General features: G+C 42.1%; 1 protein-coding gene across 12 annotated transcripts in view; it reads left to right on the top strand.

Annotated features, from left to right (window-relative positions):
* Window positions 1–20542, top strand: part of FOXP1 (forkhead box P1) — a 935659-nt gene that overhangs the window by 579864 nt on the left and 335253 nt on the right. For all 12 annotated transcript variants that reach the window (XM_078661358.1, XM_078661352.1, XM_078661351.1 and 9 more), the window contains one exon: window positions 16275–16367. In XM_078661358.1, the coding sequence (XP_078517484.1) occupies window positions 16275–16367 (93 nt within the window). The remainder of the gene's footprint in view (window positions 1–16274; window positions 16368–20542) is intronic.

The raw sequence follows: 20542 nt of genomic DNA, 5'->3' as shown, positions 1-20542 counted from the left end.
TTCTGCTATTCGGCATGGCAAGGCAAAGTGGCAACACACTTTCTCCATCCTATGCATGGTGAATGTCTTCACCCACCGTTAAGTAAGGCCGTGGGAAGGAAAGGCACAGACCTCCTCTACTCTTGTGCAAGGCAGATGTAGTTAATTTAAAAAATAAATCCCCGCCCTTGGATGTACGCTGTTACAACGCAGGTTGTAACAACGCATACCTTTACCACGCGGCCGCTACAACGCAAGTCGTTACCACGAATTGCGTTGGTGGGCGCGGATTTAGGATTTTTATAATTTTATATTCCAACACCAGTCCCCGTAACAGTAGGGAAGGTGTTGGAATATAAATTTATAAAATTCCTTATCCCACAGCGCCCTCCAGCGCAAGTCGTGGTAACGACTTGCGTTGTAACGGCCGCGTGGTAAAGGTACCGCGTGGTAACATGCGTTGTAAAGGTTACATACCCCGCCCTTGGGTAAGGTGGGGAAGGTGGTGATTGGAAGCACACCAACCCTACTCTTGGGGAAAATAGTGTAGATAAAAAGCTACTATCCCCCACTCTTGAATGAGGTGTGGGAGTATTCACTCAAATGCTTTAACTCTAAATAGTATCGCTAATAACAGAAATGTGTTGTTTAAAGATTTTTGTAGTTGTACAAGTGAATTTTTATATGTTTTAATTACAGATGGAATTTGTGATATTGTATGTTGCTTAATTGATATTGGCTATGTGTGTGAATGCATGTTTGGCAATGGAAAAAGTATAAGGCAGGGTAGGATTTATAATTAAATGAGCTAAAGAAATGCCAGCTAAGATTAATGTACTACTGTAACTTGTGAACTTCATGATTTTTTAGGTTTAGCGTTGTAAATTGCGATTACAACTCTGTTGATTTTTCTCTACCCTAGTCCATCCAGAAACATTTTGTATGGCTATAACATGCCAAACCTAGCTCGATGAAAGCCACCATTGCACTTCACACAATGTTGTTAGTTTGTTGTAAGTCTGTTCACTCATTTCTAGAAAACAATGAGTGTCAAAAAGCGTTAGTATATTCCAAATCTGATTGGCTGCCCCGAGAAGAACATTTAATTTTCACTAGCAATTGAAAGTCATGCAAACTCGAATTTGGGTCAGCAGGCCATATTTTCAATAAGCTTATTCTTTGATCATGGAGGGGCACTATAAACACATCACACTCCAAGGGGCTGAATAGCACACCACAAACAGATGGAAAAGATTCCTTCTTAATAAATAAATAACGAATTTTCACCATGGGGTCTTTGGACACTAAGGATATGCAGGCAAATTTTAGGCAATCTACATAACGGTTTAGCTCAGGGATCTCTAGCAAGGACCTTGGGAGCTACTGGTAGCTCATAATCGAGTGGCAGCGCCCCCCCCCCCCATTACCTTTGGCTGCACGGGTGGCAAATGTATGATTTGTTTGCCACCCCATCTCACGGCCGCCGCGGGGCAGCAAAGGCTGGGACCGCCATGGGCGCCAAAAGGCCTAGCTACGCCACTGTGTTTAGTTACTGTAAGTAGCTCGCCTTTGTGTAGCCCAGCCCACTGAATTAAAAGTATTTGCTTATCTGCATTAATATATGTATATCAAAATTGAAAAGTTTGTATTTGAGACGAAAATGTATGTATCGTTGGAACTCCTAAACCGATGTTTGGAGAAAAAATGGTTGAATTGCCAAAATATATGTAGACTGATATTTGAGTGATAAATCAGTTGGTGTTGTGGAACTGTATTACTAATAATATTACCTTGGTGCCAGGGACGTTGCAGCTATGACTGTTAGTTATTACACATGTTAAGGCATTCCACAATGACAAATTATTTTTTGCATTACCTGGTGTACTGTGGTGATCACTAGTGCTAATCTTGCAAAGGGTAACCATCAATGTAATCCAGGCCTGTCAAGTATCAAGCAACAGGTGTGACACTCACGCATTTCAGTGTGGTGTTCCGCAACACCGCACTGAAATGCATTGTCACGCATTTATGGAACTCTAAAACTCTGGCTATACACAGGGTGCCAGCGCACGCCGCCGGCGCACTCGCCTGCCCTGCTGCTCCCCATAGACGTGCTGCCTGCAGCTGGGCTCAGTAAGGTAATAGTTAAATGTATGCTCTCAGCTCTGGAGTGGCTGATACAATGTAACAAATCTGCCCGGGAGCCTGTCCTGCCTGCTGGCTGCTGCATATTTCCTGAGGCAGGGGGCGCCGCGTGGCTTTCTTCAGACACGCACCACTGAGACTCACTGACTGCTCCAAATACCAAGACGGGGTGCGGGGCCTGCCCTCAGCAGTGGTTGCTACTGGCTGTGGCACACTATGGGGGGCTGGGATTAAATCACGATGTGACCGTTTAGTGCCCCATCAGTCACGTCCTGAAAGAAGAGGAAATAAGGTAGGTCAGAATCTGAGAGTCAACTCCTCGCGATGCTGTGTGCAATAGAATAACCCCCCTCCCCCTGGCATTGCCGGACTGGCGGGGAGGGCAGCCAGATCAAGAAGACCAATTCAGTGACTGATTAATATCTGTCACAGACTGACACTCATGGCCGCCGCGCATTAGAGGCATCCGTGCGACATTATGATGATGATCGGGGCGCAAAGTCCTAGTTAGTGCTGAGCCGCCAAGGCCCCACTCCTTTCTGAGACCCGTTATTGCGGCTCAAGGACCCGCTAGTGCCAGCCATGCTCCTCGGTTGGCCTGCGCCACTGCCGATCCCGACTGACTCTTCTGCTGTGTCAACTCCTCCGGCACCGGGCTGTGCTTGACATGGAGCCAGGGAAATACCAGGACAGCTGAGCCCTCAGCCACCACCTTACCCCCCCCGCAGGCCCTCACTTGCCATTTCGACCCTTGACACCCTGAGAGACAATGGTCTGTCAGGCCGGGTGAACAGCAGCTCTGGGGCTAGGGCTGCAGACCCGGGAGGTGTGAGAGGCAGCCTGCTCAACCATCATTTTAGGGAGCTGCTGTTTAATCAGCCCTTTCTCTGGTGCCTGCCCACCACTAGCCAGAAAGCACCGTCTCGCACTCACTCTATGTATGTATTATCAGCACTGTCCACCACTATCACCCACACACTCCTCCACCTCGGACCAATGGCTGGTATCCCCTTGTAACAATGGCGTAGCAGGATCCCTGCAACCTCTACCCCATAAATGACTATACAGAACATCCGCTCCCTCTGTAATATGGTGAGTACATAGGGTCAAAGGTGCATGGTTTTTCCAGGGAAGCAGTGCTGAGCCCAAACACGAAAAAAACACGTTTTATAGGTAGACGAGTTCTTTCTGCCTGTTGGTGAGGTTACCCTAAGACTTCTGTGGTTGGTACAAGAAGTTAGCACCATTGCATTGCATGATTTTGCTCATGAGGAAGTGTCACTCGTTGTAGTTGAAATGTCACTCATAATTACACTGAAATTATAAAAATGCCAAACAAAGCAATATGAAACCTTGGCAGCTATGGTAATCTTGTCTGATGTGGTGACTACTATAACACTACAATACTAATACTATAACTAACTTTGGATACTGTTCATTGAACATGAGTAGCTCTTACAAAGAAAAGTTAGAAGACCTCTGGTTCATGTATGTGAAGTCAAAGACTTCCTTTCAATTCCACAAGTCTTTTAAATGTATTTTTAAAATAATGTGTCGAACACAGGATGCCTCAAATACAGAACCAGTAATGCTACATGCAAGGGTGTAGGGCAGCATGCATAGCTAAATGAAATGCACTGTGCCAGGATCCACAGAGCTTGGCAGCAGGTGATCCTCAATGGGCATTAGAGACATGGGTGATGGGCACAGGGCAATCATCAACCCTAAGTATTGACCCTCATGCAGATGTGTATGTTTAATTGAATGTGTTTCTAAAATCACAAATGCACCTACCAGGATATCCTGCACTGTAACCACATTGGTTTGAATGCCCTTCCTATTAGGCACTCTTGTTTTTTTTTGACGGGTCCCTGGTTTTGTGGAGGGCGTGCAAGAGATAGGCGTTTATTTGTTTTCTCTTTGCAGACCTTTTATGTGGAACCTGCTGTGCCTAGAGGCCTTGGGCGTGATATCAAATCAAATAACAAATAAATACGCTGAGCAGTGCTGCGCCCATAATAAACATTTGGTTTGTAATGTAGTTGTTCATATCTGCACACAGAGTTTGTGTCAACTAATAATGGATAAAGTCGGCACACACTTTTACTGCATGCTGGGTATAAATCAGGATTAAGCTTTGCCAGTGTTTGCCAATGCATTTACCCTAAACATCCGGGGTTATAGAATTTACAGTTGTTTCCACACAGATTTTTCCAAGGATCTCCGTGTTCTGATATATAACATATCATGTCGTTTCACTGCAGAGCGGACTCGCTGATAGCTCCAATATTGAGATTTTCACATTAGCCTACGGTATTTTGCACACCCTTTAGCAAATGACATCTATAATTGGTTCCTTGAGGATGCACCCTCTCTAGCTTTCAGTCAATGTCATTCACTTTGACCTCATAAATGGCTTGAAAACAATGCCCTTGATATAATTATGAATCTGGTTACACCCTCTTTATGACCCCTAGCTTTATGGAATAAATACTTATTGAAATTCTGTTTATTGCCACCTACAAAATCCCGGAAAATATCATTAATGATCATGTACACTATTTTTAATACACAGAGAGAAGAGAGCTTGCGACGTGGCTTTCTTTTTGTAGATATTTCTGTGGAAAGTTGTTTCGCCCATATAAATATGCATAATTCTGCTGAAATATACATTCATGCAAGATTGAACAGAATTATGCAGGAATCAACAGCAGGCCGGGAATAACCAACAGCCTCTAGGAAACAGCATAAGCCTGCATCTTTGAATAACAAGCATCAGAACACAAAAAGTCGCACGAATCATCAGAAGTCCCTGGAAAAACAGTATCCTGAAAATAACAATAGTGTCTAGAAAGCAAAGAGTATACTGTTGGAAGGGACCCTAACCTAAAAAGGGCATCGGGGTGCATTGATGAAAACAAACATTGGCAAAGCCAATAGTTCTCGCCTGTGAGACCAATTCGCTCTGCCAGGGCTTTTAAGTCATAATGTACAACTTTGAGGCTGCTGTGCAGTATGACTTGCACCATCATTTTCTAGCACACATGGTGTCCAATACGCATGCCTACAAAAGGACACGTGTTCTTTTTCTTTACTGATCCACGATGGATCAGTATAAAGAAAAAGAGTAGCATGAAATTTACACACAATGTCTCTTTTTTTAAACTAATGAGTGGGATGAGGAGGGGGTGAGGGTGGGGGTGAAGTAATATAGCGAGCGGGCAGAGAGGCAAAATAGCAGACAGGGTATAGAAACACAGTTGACAGTGGTAAAGCAACACGACGAAGAGAACATGGGGCAAAGGGAGAAACACACAAGTGAAGGAGCATAGTGGAGAGCGGGTAGCAAACACACAGGCAGAAAGCACACAGGCAAGAGAGAGTGACGCATGTGCTGGTAATGGAGAAGAAGCACATGCGCTAGAGAGAGCAATTTGAAGGGGCAGAAAAGCATGAGGGGGCAGATTGAAAACAAAAAGTTCCCTGAAAAATGAGGAGAAGAATCATATAAGCCAGCAAATAAAAGAGATGGTAAAGACGCTATTCTCCACGAGAAGGACAAACACAAGATGGACAGGCTGAAACAAGGAAAGCTATCCAATCAAAAGCAAAGAATTAAGAGTGCCCATAAGGCCAACCTGTCGTATGCAGAATGTGTTGAAGGGCTCCTGAGTCTCCCATATCAGGTATTCATTGAGCTTGAGCTGAGTAGGGGCCACTTGAAGGGTTCGGGCCCCTTGTGCCACAGGGGCTGCTGTGGCCTAAGTTACATCCCTGGAACGAAACGGCAAGAATCAGAAAGCACCAGCTGCCAGCAAACACCAAAAAACGATGGGAGCAAACGCCAGACTCAAAAAAATAATGCGAGAAGCATTCTGCATCAATTTATAACAGCAAACAGCAGTAGCACATAGGAACCCAGGGATTGGTGTCACTACAACGCGGTTTATAACAACGCATTCCGTTACATCGGAATTTTTACAACGCAGGATCCATTACATCGGATGCCATTACAACGCATGGCATTACATAGCAGATGCTATTACAACGCATGGCATTACATCGTAAGTATAGGTAAGTATACCTTTTTAAAAAAAATGTAATTAAGTTAATTTAATTAATTTAATTTAAATAATTTAATTAAAATACATTTTAAAATAGTAATTAATTCTATTTAATAAATTTAAATCTATTTATTTAAATTAATTTTAATAAAAATTGTAATTAATTTTATTTAATTAATATAATGAAATTAATTTAATTTAAATATTTTTTTAATTGTAATTAAATTAAATTATTTAAAATAATGTATTTAATTTAATTATTTTAATTAAGAAATGTAATTAATATAATATAATTAATTTAATTTAACCTAAAAACACCCCTGTACCCCAAAACCCAAACCCTGCCCTGAAACCTAAAAACACCCCTGTACCCCAAAACCCAAACCCTACCCTGAAACCTAAAAACACCCCTGTACCCCAAAACCCAAACCCTACCCTGAAACCTAAAAACACCACTGTACCCCAAAAACCAAACCCTACCCTGAAACCTAAAAAACACCCTTGTACCCCAAAACCCAAACCCTACCCTGAAACCTAAAAACACCCCTGTACCCCAAAACCCAAACCCTACCCTGAAACCTAAAAACACCCCTGTACCCCAAAACCCAAACCCTACCCTGAAACCTAAAAACACCCCTGTACCCCAAAACCCAAACCCTACCTTGAAACCTAAAAACACCCCTGTATCCCAAAACCCAAACCCTATCCTGAAACCTAAAAACACTCCTGTACACCTGTACTTATTTTAATTAATATAATAAATAATAAATTAATAATATTAAAAAACATAAATAAATATATTTAATTATAATTAATATTAATACAATTAAAAAAAATTAAATACTTACCTATACTTACGATGTAATGCCAAGCGTTGTAATAGCATCTGCTATGTAATGCCATGCGTTGTAATGGCATCCGATGTAATAGATCCTGCGTTGTAAAAATTCCGTTGTAAAAGCCTCCCGTTGTAAAAGTTCCGATGTAACGGTGCATCACCGAACCCAGGGGTCTCCTGTAAATAACAGCCAGTAAAAACGAGATGAGGCAGTAACAAGCTTACAGGAATCAATAATTGGTTTTCATGACTCTACCAAGGCCAGACTGGCTGTAGTGGGCACCGGGCATTTCCCCGGTGGGCCGCCAAGGTAGGGGCCAGTTTTTGACCCCTGGAGGGGGCCTTTTTTGTTACCAGGGCCGGTTTGGCAGCATAGCTGCAAGATTGGCCCCCTGTAACTAAAGCAGCTGCAGTGTTTTCCATGCGTACCCCATCTCCCCGCGGCTGGTCTGACTCAACTGCCATGGCCGGATTTCCTTCCCAGTCCAGCCATGGACTCTACTGTAGCCTTCAGAAAGCGTCAGCAAGATTCTACAGTAGTGTACAGGAAGCAACAATCTGCAGAAGTAAACCAAACGGAATGCACTGGCCGATTCCAAGTCTACAAAGCAATAGAAATTAGTCAATAGTTTTCAGAAATCAGCATTGCCTTCAGAAGCCAACAAAACAATGAATGAATGAATATCATTTATAAAGCGCAATTTATGTCCATGGGCATCTTGGTGCTATAAAAAATGAGGCTAGCTACAGCAGATGTCAGAACCAGGTACCTTCTAATACTGTGGGAAAAGCCAGGTCTTTAGGGCCTTTCTGAAAGTAAGTAGAGAGGGAGCAGCTCTTAGTGTCAGTGGAAGGCTGTTCCAGAGCACAACTGTGGCCCTTAAAAAGCTCTTCCCACCCCAGTTGGTCCTCCTAAATGAGGGTTCATGAAAGAGCCTGAGCGAAGCGTCCTTGCTGGGACGTAACATTTGAGTTTCCCTCTGAAGTGGGCTGGCCCCAATTCATGCAATGATTTATGGGGCAGACAAGAGAACCTTAAACCTACATTGTTGTCTAACTGCCAACCAGTGTAGTTTCCTGATGGCTCCTGTAGCCGCTTCATGTTTAGGAATTTAAAAAAGAAAACAGGCAACAGCATTTTGCAAAGTCTGTAGCCTCCTCACGAGACCTGCTGCAAGAGTAAGATAGAGGCTATTGCAATAGTCGATCTTTGTAAGTACCAATGCAATGATAGCAGTTCTCAGAAGTTCTGGAGGCAAGAATTTTCAATATTTTCTATAAGCCTTAAGGAGCAAAATGAGGCTGATGTTATTTTATTTACTTGGTCCTTGAACTTCAGTTCTTTATCCACCAGGGCCCCTAGATTTTTTACATAATTTGAGGGTTCAGGAAGTGAGTTAATTCGGGTGGCCACAAATCCGGCATCCAGAGTGAGGGGTTATTACAAAAGAGGATGACCTCAGTTTTAGCGGTATTTAAATTTAAGGCATTTGTGGTCCATCCACTTGCTCACATTGCTCATGCATGTTCTGAATGTCATGCTAGAATTGTTTTCAGGCTTTGCCAGTGATACCACAATGTGGGTGTCATGGGCTTAAAATGGCAGAAGAAAACCAGCATTTTTTATAAATGTAGCGAGTGGCGTAACATAAAGGTTGAATAGTGTTGGACTCAGTGCCGATCCTGGAGAACTCCACAGGGCAGGGAGATAGGCCTGGATGTAAACTTGCCCATCTTTACAGTATGTTGCTGTTAACCAGGAAGGATTGGAGGAGATCTAATGCTGTATCCTCTATCCCCAGACTACGCATACGGTCAGCCAAGATCTCCTGGTTGACCGTGTCCAACACTGCAGAGAGATCCAACAAAATTAGGGCCAACGTCCCACGCTGTCCAGCACTTCCCGAATATCCGCCATAGCTACCACCTGGGCAGACTCAGTATTACGATTTTTTTGAACCCGTGTTGTGTATCGTCCAGAAGCAGGTTTTCCTCTATGTACTCTGAGAGTTGCTGATTCATTACTTTCTCCACCAACATGGCAGCAAAGGTAAGTCTTGAAATTGGGTGGTAGTTATTCAGGTCAAGTGTATTCAGATTGTCTTTCTTTAACAGGCGGAATGGAAACAAGTTTCCAGTGCGTAGGAAAGGTTCCTCCTGTAAACATGTTGTTCAGAACATGGCCCAGATATTGTGCCACTTGTGCAGGAATCATATGCATTATTTTAGGGGGACAGGGGTCTTGAGGCGCCCCAGATTTGATTAGGGGAATTAATCTTGCTAGTTGCTCTTCTGAAGGGGCCTTAAAGGGGAGAATCTGGTTTCAACAGCAGAGGCAGCAAGGGCACACACATCCTGTTGACCAGCTACCCTCTTCACTGAAAGATTATAGAATGTGTTAGCAACCTTTTCTTGGAAAATGTTTGCCAGCGCATCACAGATTTTTTTATTTATTACTGCATGGTTAGAGCTAGCTGGTTTTATCAATTGTTTTATAACTAGGAATAGGGTTTTGTTTGCATCGCAGGCTGCTCTTACAACCTCTGAGAGGAGTATGAGGTATTTGCTGATAGGATACTTTTTTTATGTTCAGCTAGTTAATTTTCTCCTTTACCTCATATTTTTTTCTCCATTTTTGTTCCTTCCTTCGACAAACCTGCCTTGATCTTCTGAGATTTCATTATACGAGGGCTGGAACACTTTTTGGGTTACCATTTTATGGTTGATTGGTGCTACTATGTCCAGAGCTGAGTTTTAGCACAACGCAAGAAGCACAAAACCGACATAGCAGCTCCCACCCATTAAATTAGCAACTCATGCCAATGACAAGCAGCCTAGAAGAATAAGCAGTCAATCAACCATCCTTGAGCCATATTGCCTGTCATAACTCAAAGCACCCCATACATATTTTCTCTCCACCTCTTAAGACGATTTGATAATTCTGGCATGGAAACTTTGTTGTGACATTTTTCCCACACTTGGACTTCCATATAGACATCAAACCATAACCTTCCATAAGGCTGATGCATCAGGCAAGGCTTGTCAAAAAATGGCAGGTACCCAATTGTCACTTATTGCTTATTAGGATGGCTACATTCCTATCTATCCTACAGGTCCTAGGGTCTAGCTTCATTTAAAATGATTCTTTCTCTTTACACTCATTATTACATCAAACCATGTAGACATCAAAGCATTTTAGTATGGATTTTCCACAGTTTGAACACCCTCCAAATATTTGTATGCTTAATTACGTGGAATGTCTTGCAAGAATACAGGACAAGAGCCCTTTAGTTTGAAGACAGAAACATATGCATACCCAGTGTCTTTCTGTATGTTATAAAGATGCTGTCCTAGTTGCAATGGAACTCAACAGCACAATAAAATGGATGCCTGCCTACGTTAATTTGCATTGCTCAGTTGTGAATGATCACTTGGTACATCATGTGAAGTCCTCCTCAATTTAGAAGCTGCATAGGTAAAACCATGCTTTATTGGTAGGCGGTGGCCTGTAAATTAGCGGTGCACTGTCAAAGGGCCAGATCATGCAAGAAGTGACCTGTGCATTTGAACTAACATATATGCCCAATTATAAATGTGCTCAAAGCATCGTTCCATTTTGCAGCTTTGCACAAATCTAAATTGCACAACCCTTTCCTACCCAGTTTATTTTTGATTGAACACTTTTATGTGAATTATCTTGTGACAGTATTAGGTTACTGTACATGTCTAAGGCAGTGAATAATGCAAAGTGCCATCAGCTTCAGCACCTATTCATTGAAACATGGCAAATTCCTGAGGTTATCAATTCCTTCTAAACTATATTGGATTAATTTATACTTTTGAGGGTGAACCAAAAATATTAAAGATGTCTTCCACTTAGAAAAGTGTACTCTTAAACCCACCATCTTCCCTACCAAATATTTTTTAATGGCGATTGAGAAAGGGGAGAATGGTTGACAACTATTAGCCCACAAACATGAAAAACTATTATAAATGGCCTCTTTGTTGGTTCAAGATAGGCACATTCCCAGGATAATCATCTTCTCATTTAGTGATAATTTAGGCCAACAGCCAATATAATATGGGTGTCCAATGAGAAAGTTACCACTCTGTCCTCCTCTTTCTATATTTAATTACTTCAGTCTGTTGCAATCGTCTCCACTCGGTAACCTTTTCACTTCGCAGACACCTCTTTGAATCATGTTCAACTTTTTTGATATAGCTCAATTCATCTTGAAAGATGTCCAACAGTTTATCTTTATGCGGGGAAGTATGATGCTTACATCATATCAGTCTATCTAATGGAGATCAGTTCACTTGCCTCTACTCGTAACCAGAAGTGGGTAACTTCCACACCAAACTGAATTAATTGAGGGCACTTTTCTAATAAGCTGAAATGAGAATGCCTCTGGGACCTAAAAACCTAACTGAGGAGATCATTAGGTTTCGTATTTACCCAGTACTTCTCTATGGGAGGGAGGGTGTCAAAATAAAGAAAGCAAGCATGTTCTACAGGTGTTCTCTAGAAGGGAGCACTTCTATCTACTAACCCTGTGATAAGCAGCAGTGCCCCACGCATCTAACAGGTAGAAGCTGGCACTGGTTAAAGATAACTTCCAGAGACACTGGCCCTCCTGCATTCTGGCCTCATGCAAATGTCCCATGTTTGATCAGTGTACAAAAAACACCTGATGGGGCTGATCCTTTTAGAGCCATTTCAATCTTGCAGCTAGATGGAACGTTTATTATGTTTAAGCAAATGATTGTTCTGACGATCAAGAATTAATATTTCTGGGAACCTGACAGTAAGCGCCACTGCAGCTTGTGCAGCTACAATACCACCTTCTGCAGTTGTACTACTTACCCGCACCTGGATGAGGCCTTTTCTTTGCAGTGGTCGGACCCCCAGTCAGATGAGACTCACTGCCATGCTTTACCTTACTGAAAGTCTCTGATTTGAAGTGGGCTTTTCCACAGGTCTGCTCTGTTTCATCAGTGAACCCTAAGAGCACAGTGCCTCCCCTGAATCCAAGGACACACGCTGATTCACATCTCAGGACTTGATCTATGTCAATCACCAGCAGTGACTAGAGCCCTCTGTATGTTTCAATGACAATAACATCAGTTGACAAAATAAAAATGAATCTAATTAGGTAAATGTCAGCCACTTTGGGACTCTTTAGCCAACAGTGACCAAAGGCAACTTTGCCTAATGACATTTTTCAGATCAGAGTACAAGGGAATGATTCCTCATTTTGGTAATTATGAGGTAATTATAGGGGGATTTTGGATGACTTGGAGTTATTTTAAGTTTGACTGAGTATCTACCAAGAATTGGTGATTGGTCCACCCACACTATTTATAATCCATAACCATGTATACACTCTACTTTGGGCTGACAGCACAGCCTTAATTTTTTGGTGACTGTTCAGCATCTAACAAACTCTGAATAACCCCCTTAATCTACAAAATGTATATGTGTTGGATAAAAAATAGGCCAGGCAAGAATGGAGGAAGTCCAACAATGATAATTCTGTACTTGAGACATGTATTCATTTAACAAACAATCCAACATTTCTCCAACATCAACAAACTCTCGAAAGCAGTTAACCTCTACCTATGCAACCTAAAGAATATCAAGCTGCATCTAAAATCAACAGGCAATGCTCTGATTCTCTTAAGACTGCATTTCGGCAATGCTGTACTTGCAGATATCCTTCAAGCATGTCTTGCACCTCTGAAAACTGTCCTGTGTGCTGCGGCCAGACTTGTTCAACCAATAAATACATCATTATCAGTCCTATTGTTGCCAAGCTGCATTGGCTCTCGGTTGATTCTAGAATAAAGTTCAAGCAGGGCTGTTTAGCCTACAACGTTGTCCATATCAATTTCTTCCCCTACCCCGACAGCCTGCCTAAACAGTTGGACAGCACCATAAGTTCAAGAAGCAAAAATAACCTCCTCCTCTAGCCATTTTCCTTCAGAATTGTTCACGTTCAACATCACTCCATCTCAGGAGCAGCTACTTTTACTTGGAACTCTCTGCGAATATGAGAATGAAACTCACCTTGATATTTTTCTGAGAGTACCTAAAAGTGCATTTGTTTAGATTTTACTTACTACGTTAACACTTATTGTAAATTTAATATCCTGTTTCTGCATTTGAATTTGGTCCCCGCTTTCTGTCTCACTTGGCTCCTTCTTACTCCCATATCTTTTTCTCATCCATTCTATATTCTCCTGCTTTATTTTCCGCTCTGACTTATTTCCCTTTTGTCCCCCCTACTCCTGTTCCAACCTCACCACTCCCCGCCCTTACCTCCCCCTTCTCATTTCATCCATACTTCACTGCATAACACTCATCCTTTCCCCTCTCCTCTATTTCACTTCTACCACATACCTTCCTCATTCTCTCTCCTTCACACTTTTTGCCTCTCTCTTCCCTCTCAAACTCTTTGTTCTTGCTCCCCTTCCTACTTCGTTCTCACACTCCTTCTATCTTTCTTTTCATTCCTCTTCTTCTTTTCTCCCTCTACACATTCGCCCTCTCCCGCCTGCTCACCCCTCTGTAACCAACATGATGCATTGCACCACTGCCAACTGAGCAACTCTATGCTAACCATACACAACCGATCACAACCACATACAATGGAAATCACAGAGCTGTAAGAAAAGTGCCGCCAGACTAAGAAAGTGCTGTGGTGCCTTAATAATGATTTATGATTCTATGCAAATTCTGCTAACATAATAGCACAAACGTAAACGTGCATTAACAGCAGGGAGACAAAGCTAGTTGTAGTGATCACTTTCATTTGCTTCTAGTTTTGGGCCCTTTGCTCCTAACATAAATATGGCCCCAAACTTTTTTGGGTAAATATCAGAAATGGTGTCCTCGTCACATGTTTGATTTTCTTGTGATTAAATGACATGCTATGCAGAACAAAGTGCTTTGGTGTAAAAAATGGTTCTGAAATGTAGACATGCATTTGCTTCCTTGTGGTGAGGGAAGGCCAAATTATATTTAGTCTCTTCCAACTGTGGCCATTCAGATTGTTGACATATTTTCCCTTTCACACATTGTATATGAAGCCTTCACCAAAACAGCTGTGTCCACGAGATTTGCAAAAAATACAATTTAATTAATGTTAAAATCCAACACTTTCTTGACAAAAGTAGCTGAACTGTGTTAAAATTCCATTTGTGATCTGAATCTGCAAATTGGAACTCTCAACTTAGAATCCTGCAAAGCAAGTCCCCGTGAACCATAGAATAATGAATAAATGGATTTGTGGAGCTTTTTCCATTTTTCGGTGATGATTTTCACAAATAAAAAAAAAACATTGTCAAGACATAATTATGACAAACAGATGACAGGTTGTGCCTGAGTGCGTTTTCTCCCCCTCTGTCCTGGCTTTCCTGTGTGGTCCCTCATGACTCAACATTATCTCCCATCTTATTCAAAATCTTTGTGAAGCCATTGTCTTCGTGACACCCGGTTGTATGCGAAGGTGACAGCAGACAGGTCCTAATTGGCACAACATCTAAAACCATGTCTGAAAATGGTGTAATGCTGGTTACAGAAAAGCTCATTATTTATTAAAACTGAAAAGGTGGTCTCTGGTTGGAGTCTATAAGAATGTTACAGCATTGGTCACTGTTAGTGCACCACCGTCTACAATGTCGAATATCACACTAATAACCTTAAGCCAGATGACAAACCTAGGATTAACTCCGCGTGACACTTTGTCAGCAGATGTACTCAGACAGTAAAAAATAAAAACACCTGTTTTAATTGTACTCCTGGAATTGATTACGCCCCTCCATTCGCCCAAATGCTTTGGTACAGCAGCACAAGCCCTCGTGAGAGAAAATCAAAATATATAAATTTAATTAATTCAGTAAAATGTGCGTATACAGATCTAGGTGGTCCTTATAGCAGCTGAATGCTCAAATAAGGGTTAAAGTAAATGGAAGCAAGTCTAGTCTGTCCATTAAGAACTCAGCTGTCTGTGTGTATTGAAAAGCAGAAAGCTTGCTTAAAGTGACTGTAAATATACATAAAGCTGCACATGGTAACAACCCACCGTTCTCAAAAACTAAACAATGCTAACAGACCACTCAGTTCTTATGGCGTGATCCTACTAAGTGCACGTAAAAAGACTATTTCTCCAGCTGTGGAGAAATGGTACTGTGAGGCATTCAATCCAAACTCTTGAATGAGATACTACTGTTAAAGTACCAGCCTGGAATAAAAACATTGTCCAATAGGTGGTTAACCATGCTGAACATTGTTTTGTCTGTAACTATGGTTTGTATGTTTCCTGCATTCTTTCTTAATATTTGTTAGTGGCAGTGACGTATGACATTATCACTTCATTACCACAGTTATGGACATTGATGGTCATGTTTGCCTTAAGTGAACCTTTGATGTTTACAAATCTGGCTTGCAGGATACTCTCAACAGTGTAAAATGTTCTCTAGCTATAGCCACATGTACTTGGAAGTACTGTGAAAAGTGAGTGGAACACTTAGAAAGCCTAGTGGTGGTCTCGGAAAATATAGGGGAATGTATTTGTCCAAGGCTTTCATAAGTAATCCTAAAAACTCACAGCATGGTTTGCATAGTTGATATTTTTTAATTAAATAGCAGTTATATAACACATATTATTCATAAACCACAGTAATAAACATACAGTATTTTGATTTTGAAAAAGTATTAAGGAAAAGCAGTTTAACATCAAAAGAGGATCACAAGCAAGTCAAATAAAAATATGTGCCTTATTTGATTTTCTTGAAGGTCATTCAGGCATAAACACGCTAATGTATGCATTATGGTATCCAGTGAGTAGATCTTACAAGGATTGACTGGATGATTTATGTTGTGGCTCTTTTGCTCTCAAATTGGCACTTTGATTTTGATTTTTGATTGGTAAGTCAGCCTTTAAAAAAAATAAAAAAAAGGGAACATTTATTATTTACAACAAATATGACAGTCATAAGGCTATCCTCGAGCTTGTTCATCCTGCTCTTCCAGTACCTTACAAATAGGATATATTTTATGCATGGAATTTGCTAAGATGGGACATTACATTAGGATTCAGCATAATTAAATGTTTACTTGGTGAATGTATTACACGCGCTCCGAAATGGAAATCCATGCTAAATCGTAAATGCCATGTTCATGAAATTTTAATGAATAAGCGTGCCATTCTTATGAAATAAAAATACAATTATTCACTTCCACTCAGGCTCTTCAAGTAGCAAGACAACTCTTACTTCACCACCACCAAGTCAGTGGATTAAAATCACCCAAAAGGAATGACAAACAACCAGCCCTGCAGGTGAGTAGAACTGCTTTGAATGTACCTTGTGTGTATATATGTTTGTAAGTAAGGAAACCAAGCTACAAGGCAAGTGAGCGCAGTACAAAGTGAAGGGGATTTACAAAGTAGGTAGGGTGGGGGGATAGGAAATATAGAGTCTAAGGGAGAGGATAGGGGTGATCACTGTGGGGATGTTGGAGTGCATCAAGATGTGAGCAAAGTATGTATTGCCCTAACTTGTCTGCATGATTTGTCCTTTGCTTGTTAACATTTTAGGACAAAGTTATTGATTCACAGCGCTTTTTCCAGGTATAAGCCTCTCTTCCAGAAAATGTTGTGGTTATCATATATGTAGTTTATACTGTAGTCACACCGCTGGAAATATATTGTTGTGCATTTCGAAACTGTAAAAAGTGTAAGTTGCACAAGTGTGGTATAGGTTAGGGACGAGTAGGATGTGAATCCGTACACAGGGGTGTACCCATAGCAAATTGGGAATGTCAGACTGGCCCGTGTATTGCTGCTAAGCCCTATACTCGTTAAGGAACTGTGTTGTGCATCCAGCAGATCTCTGCTCTATACTCTAGTAAAAGCTGTTCCACGTGCCCTTGATTGGACTTCATTGGGGAGTGGTCTCACTGAAAGGTCCACTTTTAGAATTGATTCTCAGTGCACTGTTTTTCTGCTTCGGGTAGTGAAGAGATCTGTGAAGTATGGAAATCGATTTACAGACTGATTGACTACTCATTCAGTGCCTGACTCACAATGTGTTTGTGCACACAAGTGAAACTAATGTCCGCACAACAAGTCATCTGCAGGCAGAATTTCCCCATTTTACAGAATAGGCTCAATGTGCATTTCCACTTCCACACTGAAAATGACATTGTAGGGATTAAGGGTTGTCCGGTGGGATGGGTGGGGGGGATTGGGGGGGGCAGTGGGGGGTCGGGGGTTAAACCCATTTGTGGGCATTCACTTACTATATGCACGCTGTTTACCACCCTGAAAAGCATCCAAGTATACTCCTGTAAAGAGAAGTTACAAATTCCTTGCTTGTTGATAAAGCAACAGTCTGTAATTGGGATTTCTGCAATACATGTGCACATATAGGTGCTCTGAGCATCCATTTTTGATGCAGGGGGAAGGGTGCAGGCCATTATCGATACGTTCACTAATAGCTATTTTCTGTTGAAAGTGTATTCTTATTCATAGCTCGATTGTACCAGCGTGGATCTATATATTTACCTGTGTGCCTTCTACGTGAGGTTATTTTGTGGTCATCTCAAGATATTGATCTGACTGTGGTTTAGTCATTGGAGGCCACTCACTTTGCACCCAGTTAACCTAATGTTTGGGCAAGGTATGAAGATGTGAAAAGTAATATTGGCATGTGACTTAGAAGTAGCAAGTCAGAGGAATGCTAGAAACCTTCCACCCAACAAGCCGTAGTAACCCTATAAGATTTAGCTGTTTAAATCAAAGGAAAAGAGCAGCAATCCATAATAAAACACATAAATACCGTATTGGGTGGTAAACAGCGCTCTACAAATCCAGATAATATAACAGAACACAAAACAACTGTAAGTTTAAAGTGTACTTAAGAAACACACAACATAAATATGTGTAGCAAATCTTATAACAGTAAAATAATATTCTTATTTTTCTGATGAACTGCCGGTGAACCTTCTTAAGAAAAATAGTTCCTGCAAATGAAAAACTTAATCTACAAAGATCCGCCTGGAGCAAATTAGAAGATATTTGAACTTCTCAGGTGTATACCTGCTGTCTTATGTTGTAGCTACAAAGAATTGCATTAGTAACTGATGAAGCACTTTCCGGTTTGCTAAGAGTATCACACTTGAATCGACCACTATTCCTTTTCTCCGAAGTTAGAAAGGTTTTCTTGAGGGCACAGTAATTGGGTCACCTATGCCACTGGTACCTTAATAGGTGATGAACCATGCTTTCGGCCATACTCCATGCCAAATGGTGAGCTAATATTTTCATTATATGTATCGTGGACAACCCACGGGGACAGATAACTTGTTCCAAATGTCATTCTGTGGATTGCAGTGCTACAGATGGGCTGAGCAAGACCATACCTACCTAAACACCTAGAAATTATCATGCAGACTGCCCAGTCGCATGTACTCGACTCCTAACACACACGCCACACAAGCACTAAGAATACCTGTACCCCTACCCTACAACATATGCCAGAGCAAACTCGCACATCAGCACCGACTTGCATGCATGCTTCTCAATCCACAATCACTCAGCAAACACACAACTTAAATATGGGACATGCTGAGTAGCGATGCACCCGACAACCTCTTCATCACAGAGACCTGATTCAACCCCTCATTGGCTCCCGACATCACCACAGCAATCGCAGTGGGATAAATGATTGCTTCACAGGACCGCTTTTTCAAGCCAGTAGGAGGACTCGCTATCATATTCAAGGAATCATTCAAATGCACAACATCCACATCGAACACCACCCCATTCATGGAACACCTGCACTTCAAGCTGCAAATCTCTGAAAACTTCTCCCAAATGAAAACCTCGGCTACCGATCACCTGGACTACAAGCAACCTTTACCAACCATATCACCAAGTTTGTCACTATGCTCACCAACCACTCCGAAGCCTGCATTCTCCTCATTGACTTCAACTTTCACCTGGATGACCGAATGACTTCTGCTCCACACCACTTATTGAATGTTTCAGCAACATCTGACTCACCTATCTCGTCCCAGAACCAATACTCACCACAGGACACGCACTGGACCCAATCTTTAGGACAAGTGACAGCATCAAATACGACTCCACCACACCGCTCACATGGACCGTCCACCCCATCGTCCACTTCCAAATCACCACACCTCAAGTCAACACCCTCACCAGGTTTAGCATTCCAAGCTGCAACTGGATCAAAATCACAGAAGCAGAGTGGGCCAGTGCCCTCAGCATGGGTCATCCTAGCCCCACAGACAACCTCGACAAGGACATCAAGAACTTCAACAACTGGATCAAAAACTGTGCGGACCCCCTCGCTTCCATCAAAACTAACAAGCATAGTAGACAAAAGACCTCTGAGACACCAAACGCCACTGTAAACAGCTAGACATGAAATGGAAAGCCAGGTCCGACACCACCAACTAAATTTCCTACAAGGCTGTGCTCAGATGCTCTCACCAGCAAAAAAGAGACAGCAAGAAAAAAGCACTGGTGAACCGCAGCGAAGGAAGCTCAAACAGATGCAAGGAGATTTTCTCTATCATCAAGGATTTCACCTCGCCCTCAGCCACTGTCAACAACATCGCTGGCTCCCAACAAATCTGCGACAACCTATCCATCTTCTTCAATGCCAAAATCGCAAACATGTATAGCAACTTGCCCAGCAACCCAACCCCAGAGAACTCATTGTTGACCTACCCACCACCAGCCAAGATGGCCATCTGAATGAATGGACAACCCTCACAAAAAATCACAGCAGCAATCATGCAGATACGGAGGGGTTCCAACGGATCCATGCCCCCACTACATCTACAACCCGGGAACATCACCAATGTGCTCCACTCTGACCCACATCATTATCAACACCTCATTCGAATCCTCCACTTTTCTGGATGAATGAAAACGTGCAGAAATCAACGCCCTCCTCAAGAAGCCCACAGCCGACACAACTCAACTTAGTAACTTCTGACCCATCTACCTGCTCTCCTATCCAGCCAATTTGTTTGAAAAGGCCATTAACAAGCAAATCCAACCCAACCTTGAACTTCACCATCTTCTAGATATCCCTCAATCTGGATTAAGAAAGAAACGCAGCACTGAAACAACACTCATTGCACCCACCGACGACATTCAAATCATCCTGGACTGAGGAGAAAGAGCGGCTTATCCTGCGCGACTTCTCTGCGGCCTTCGACACTGTCTCTTATAACACCCTCATCAGAAGACTCCATGAGATTGGAATACAAGGATCTGCTCTCAGATGGATCTCCCTTCACATCAGAGACCAAGAGATTGATATGCGGAGTCCCACAGGGATCATCCCTCAGCCCCATACTTTTCAACATATACATGACACCGCTCACCAACATCATCCGATCACAAGACTTCACCGTCATCTCCTATGCCAGTGACACACAACTCATTCTATCATTGAGGGACAAGACAATCACCAC

The sequence above is a fragment of the Lissotriton helveticus genome, chromosome 9 (genome assembly GCF_964261635.1).
Source record: "Lissotriton helveticus chromosome 9, aLisHel1.1, whole genome shotgun sequence".
Lineage (NCBI taxonomy): Eukaryota > Metazoa > Chordata > Amphibia > Caudata > Salamandridae > Lissotriton > Lissotriton helveticus.
The sequence above is the reverse complement of the archived record's forward strand: the minus strand, read 5'-3'. Positions and strand labels throughout refer to the sequence as shown.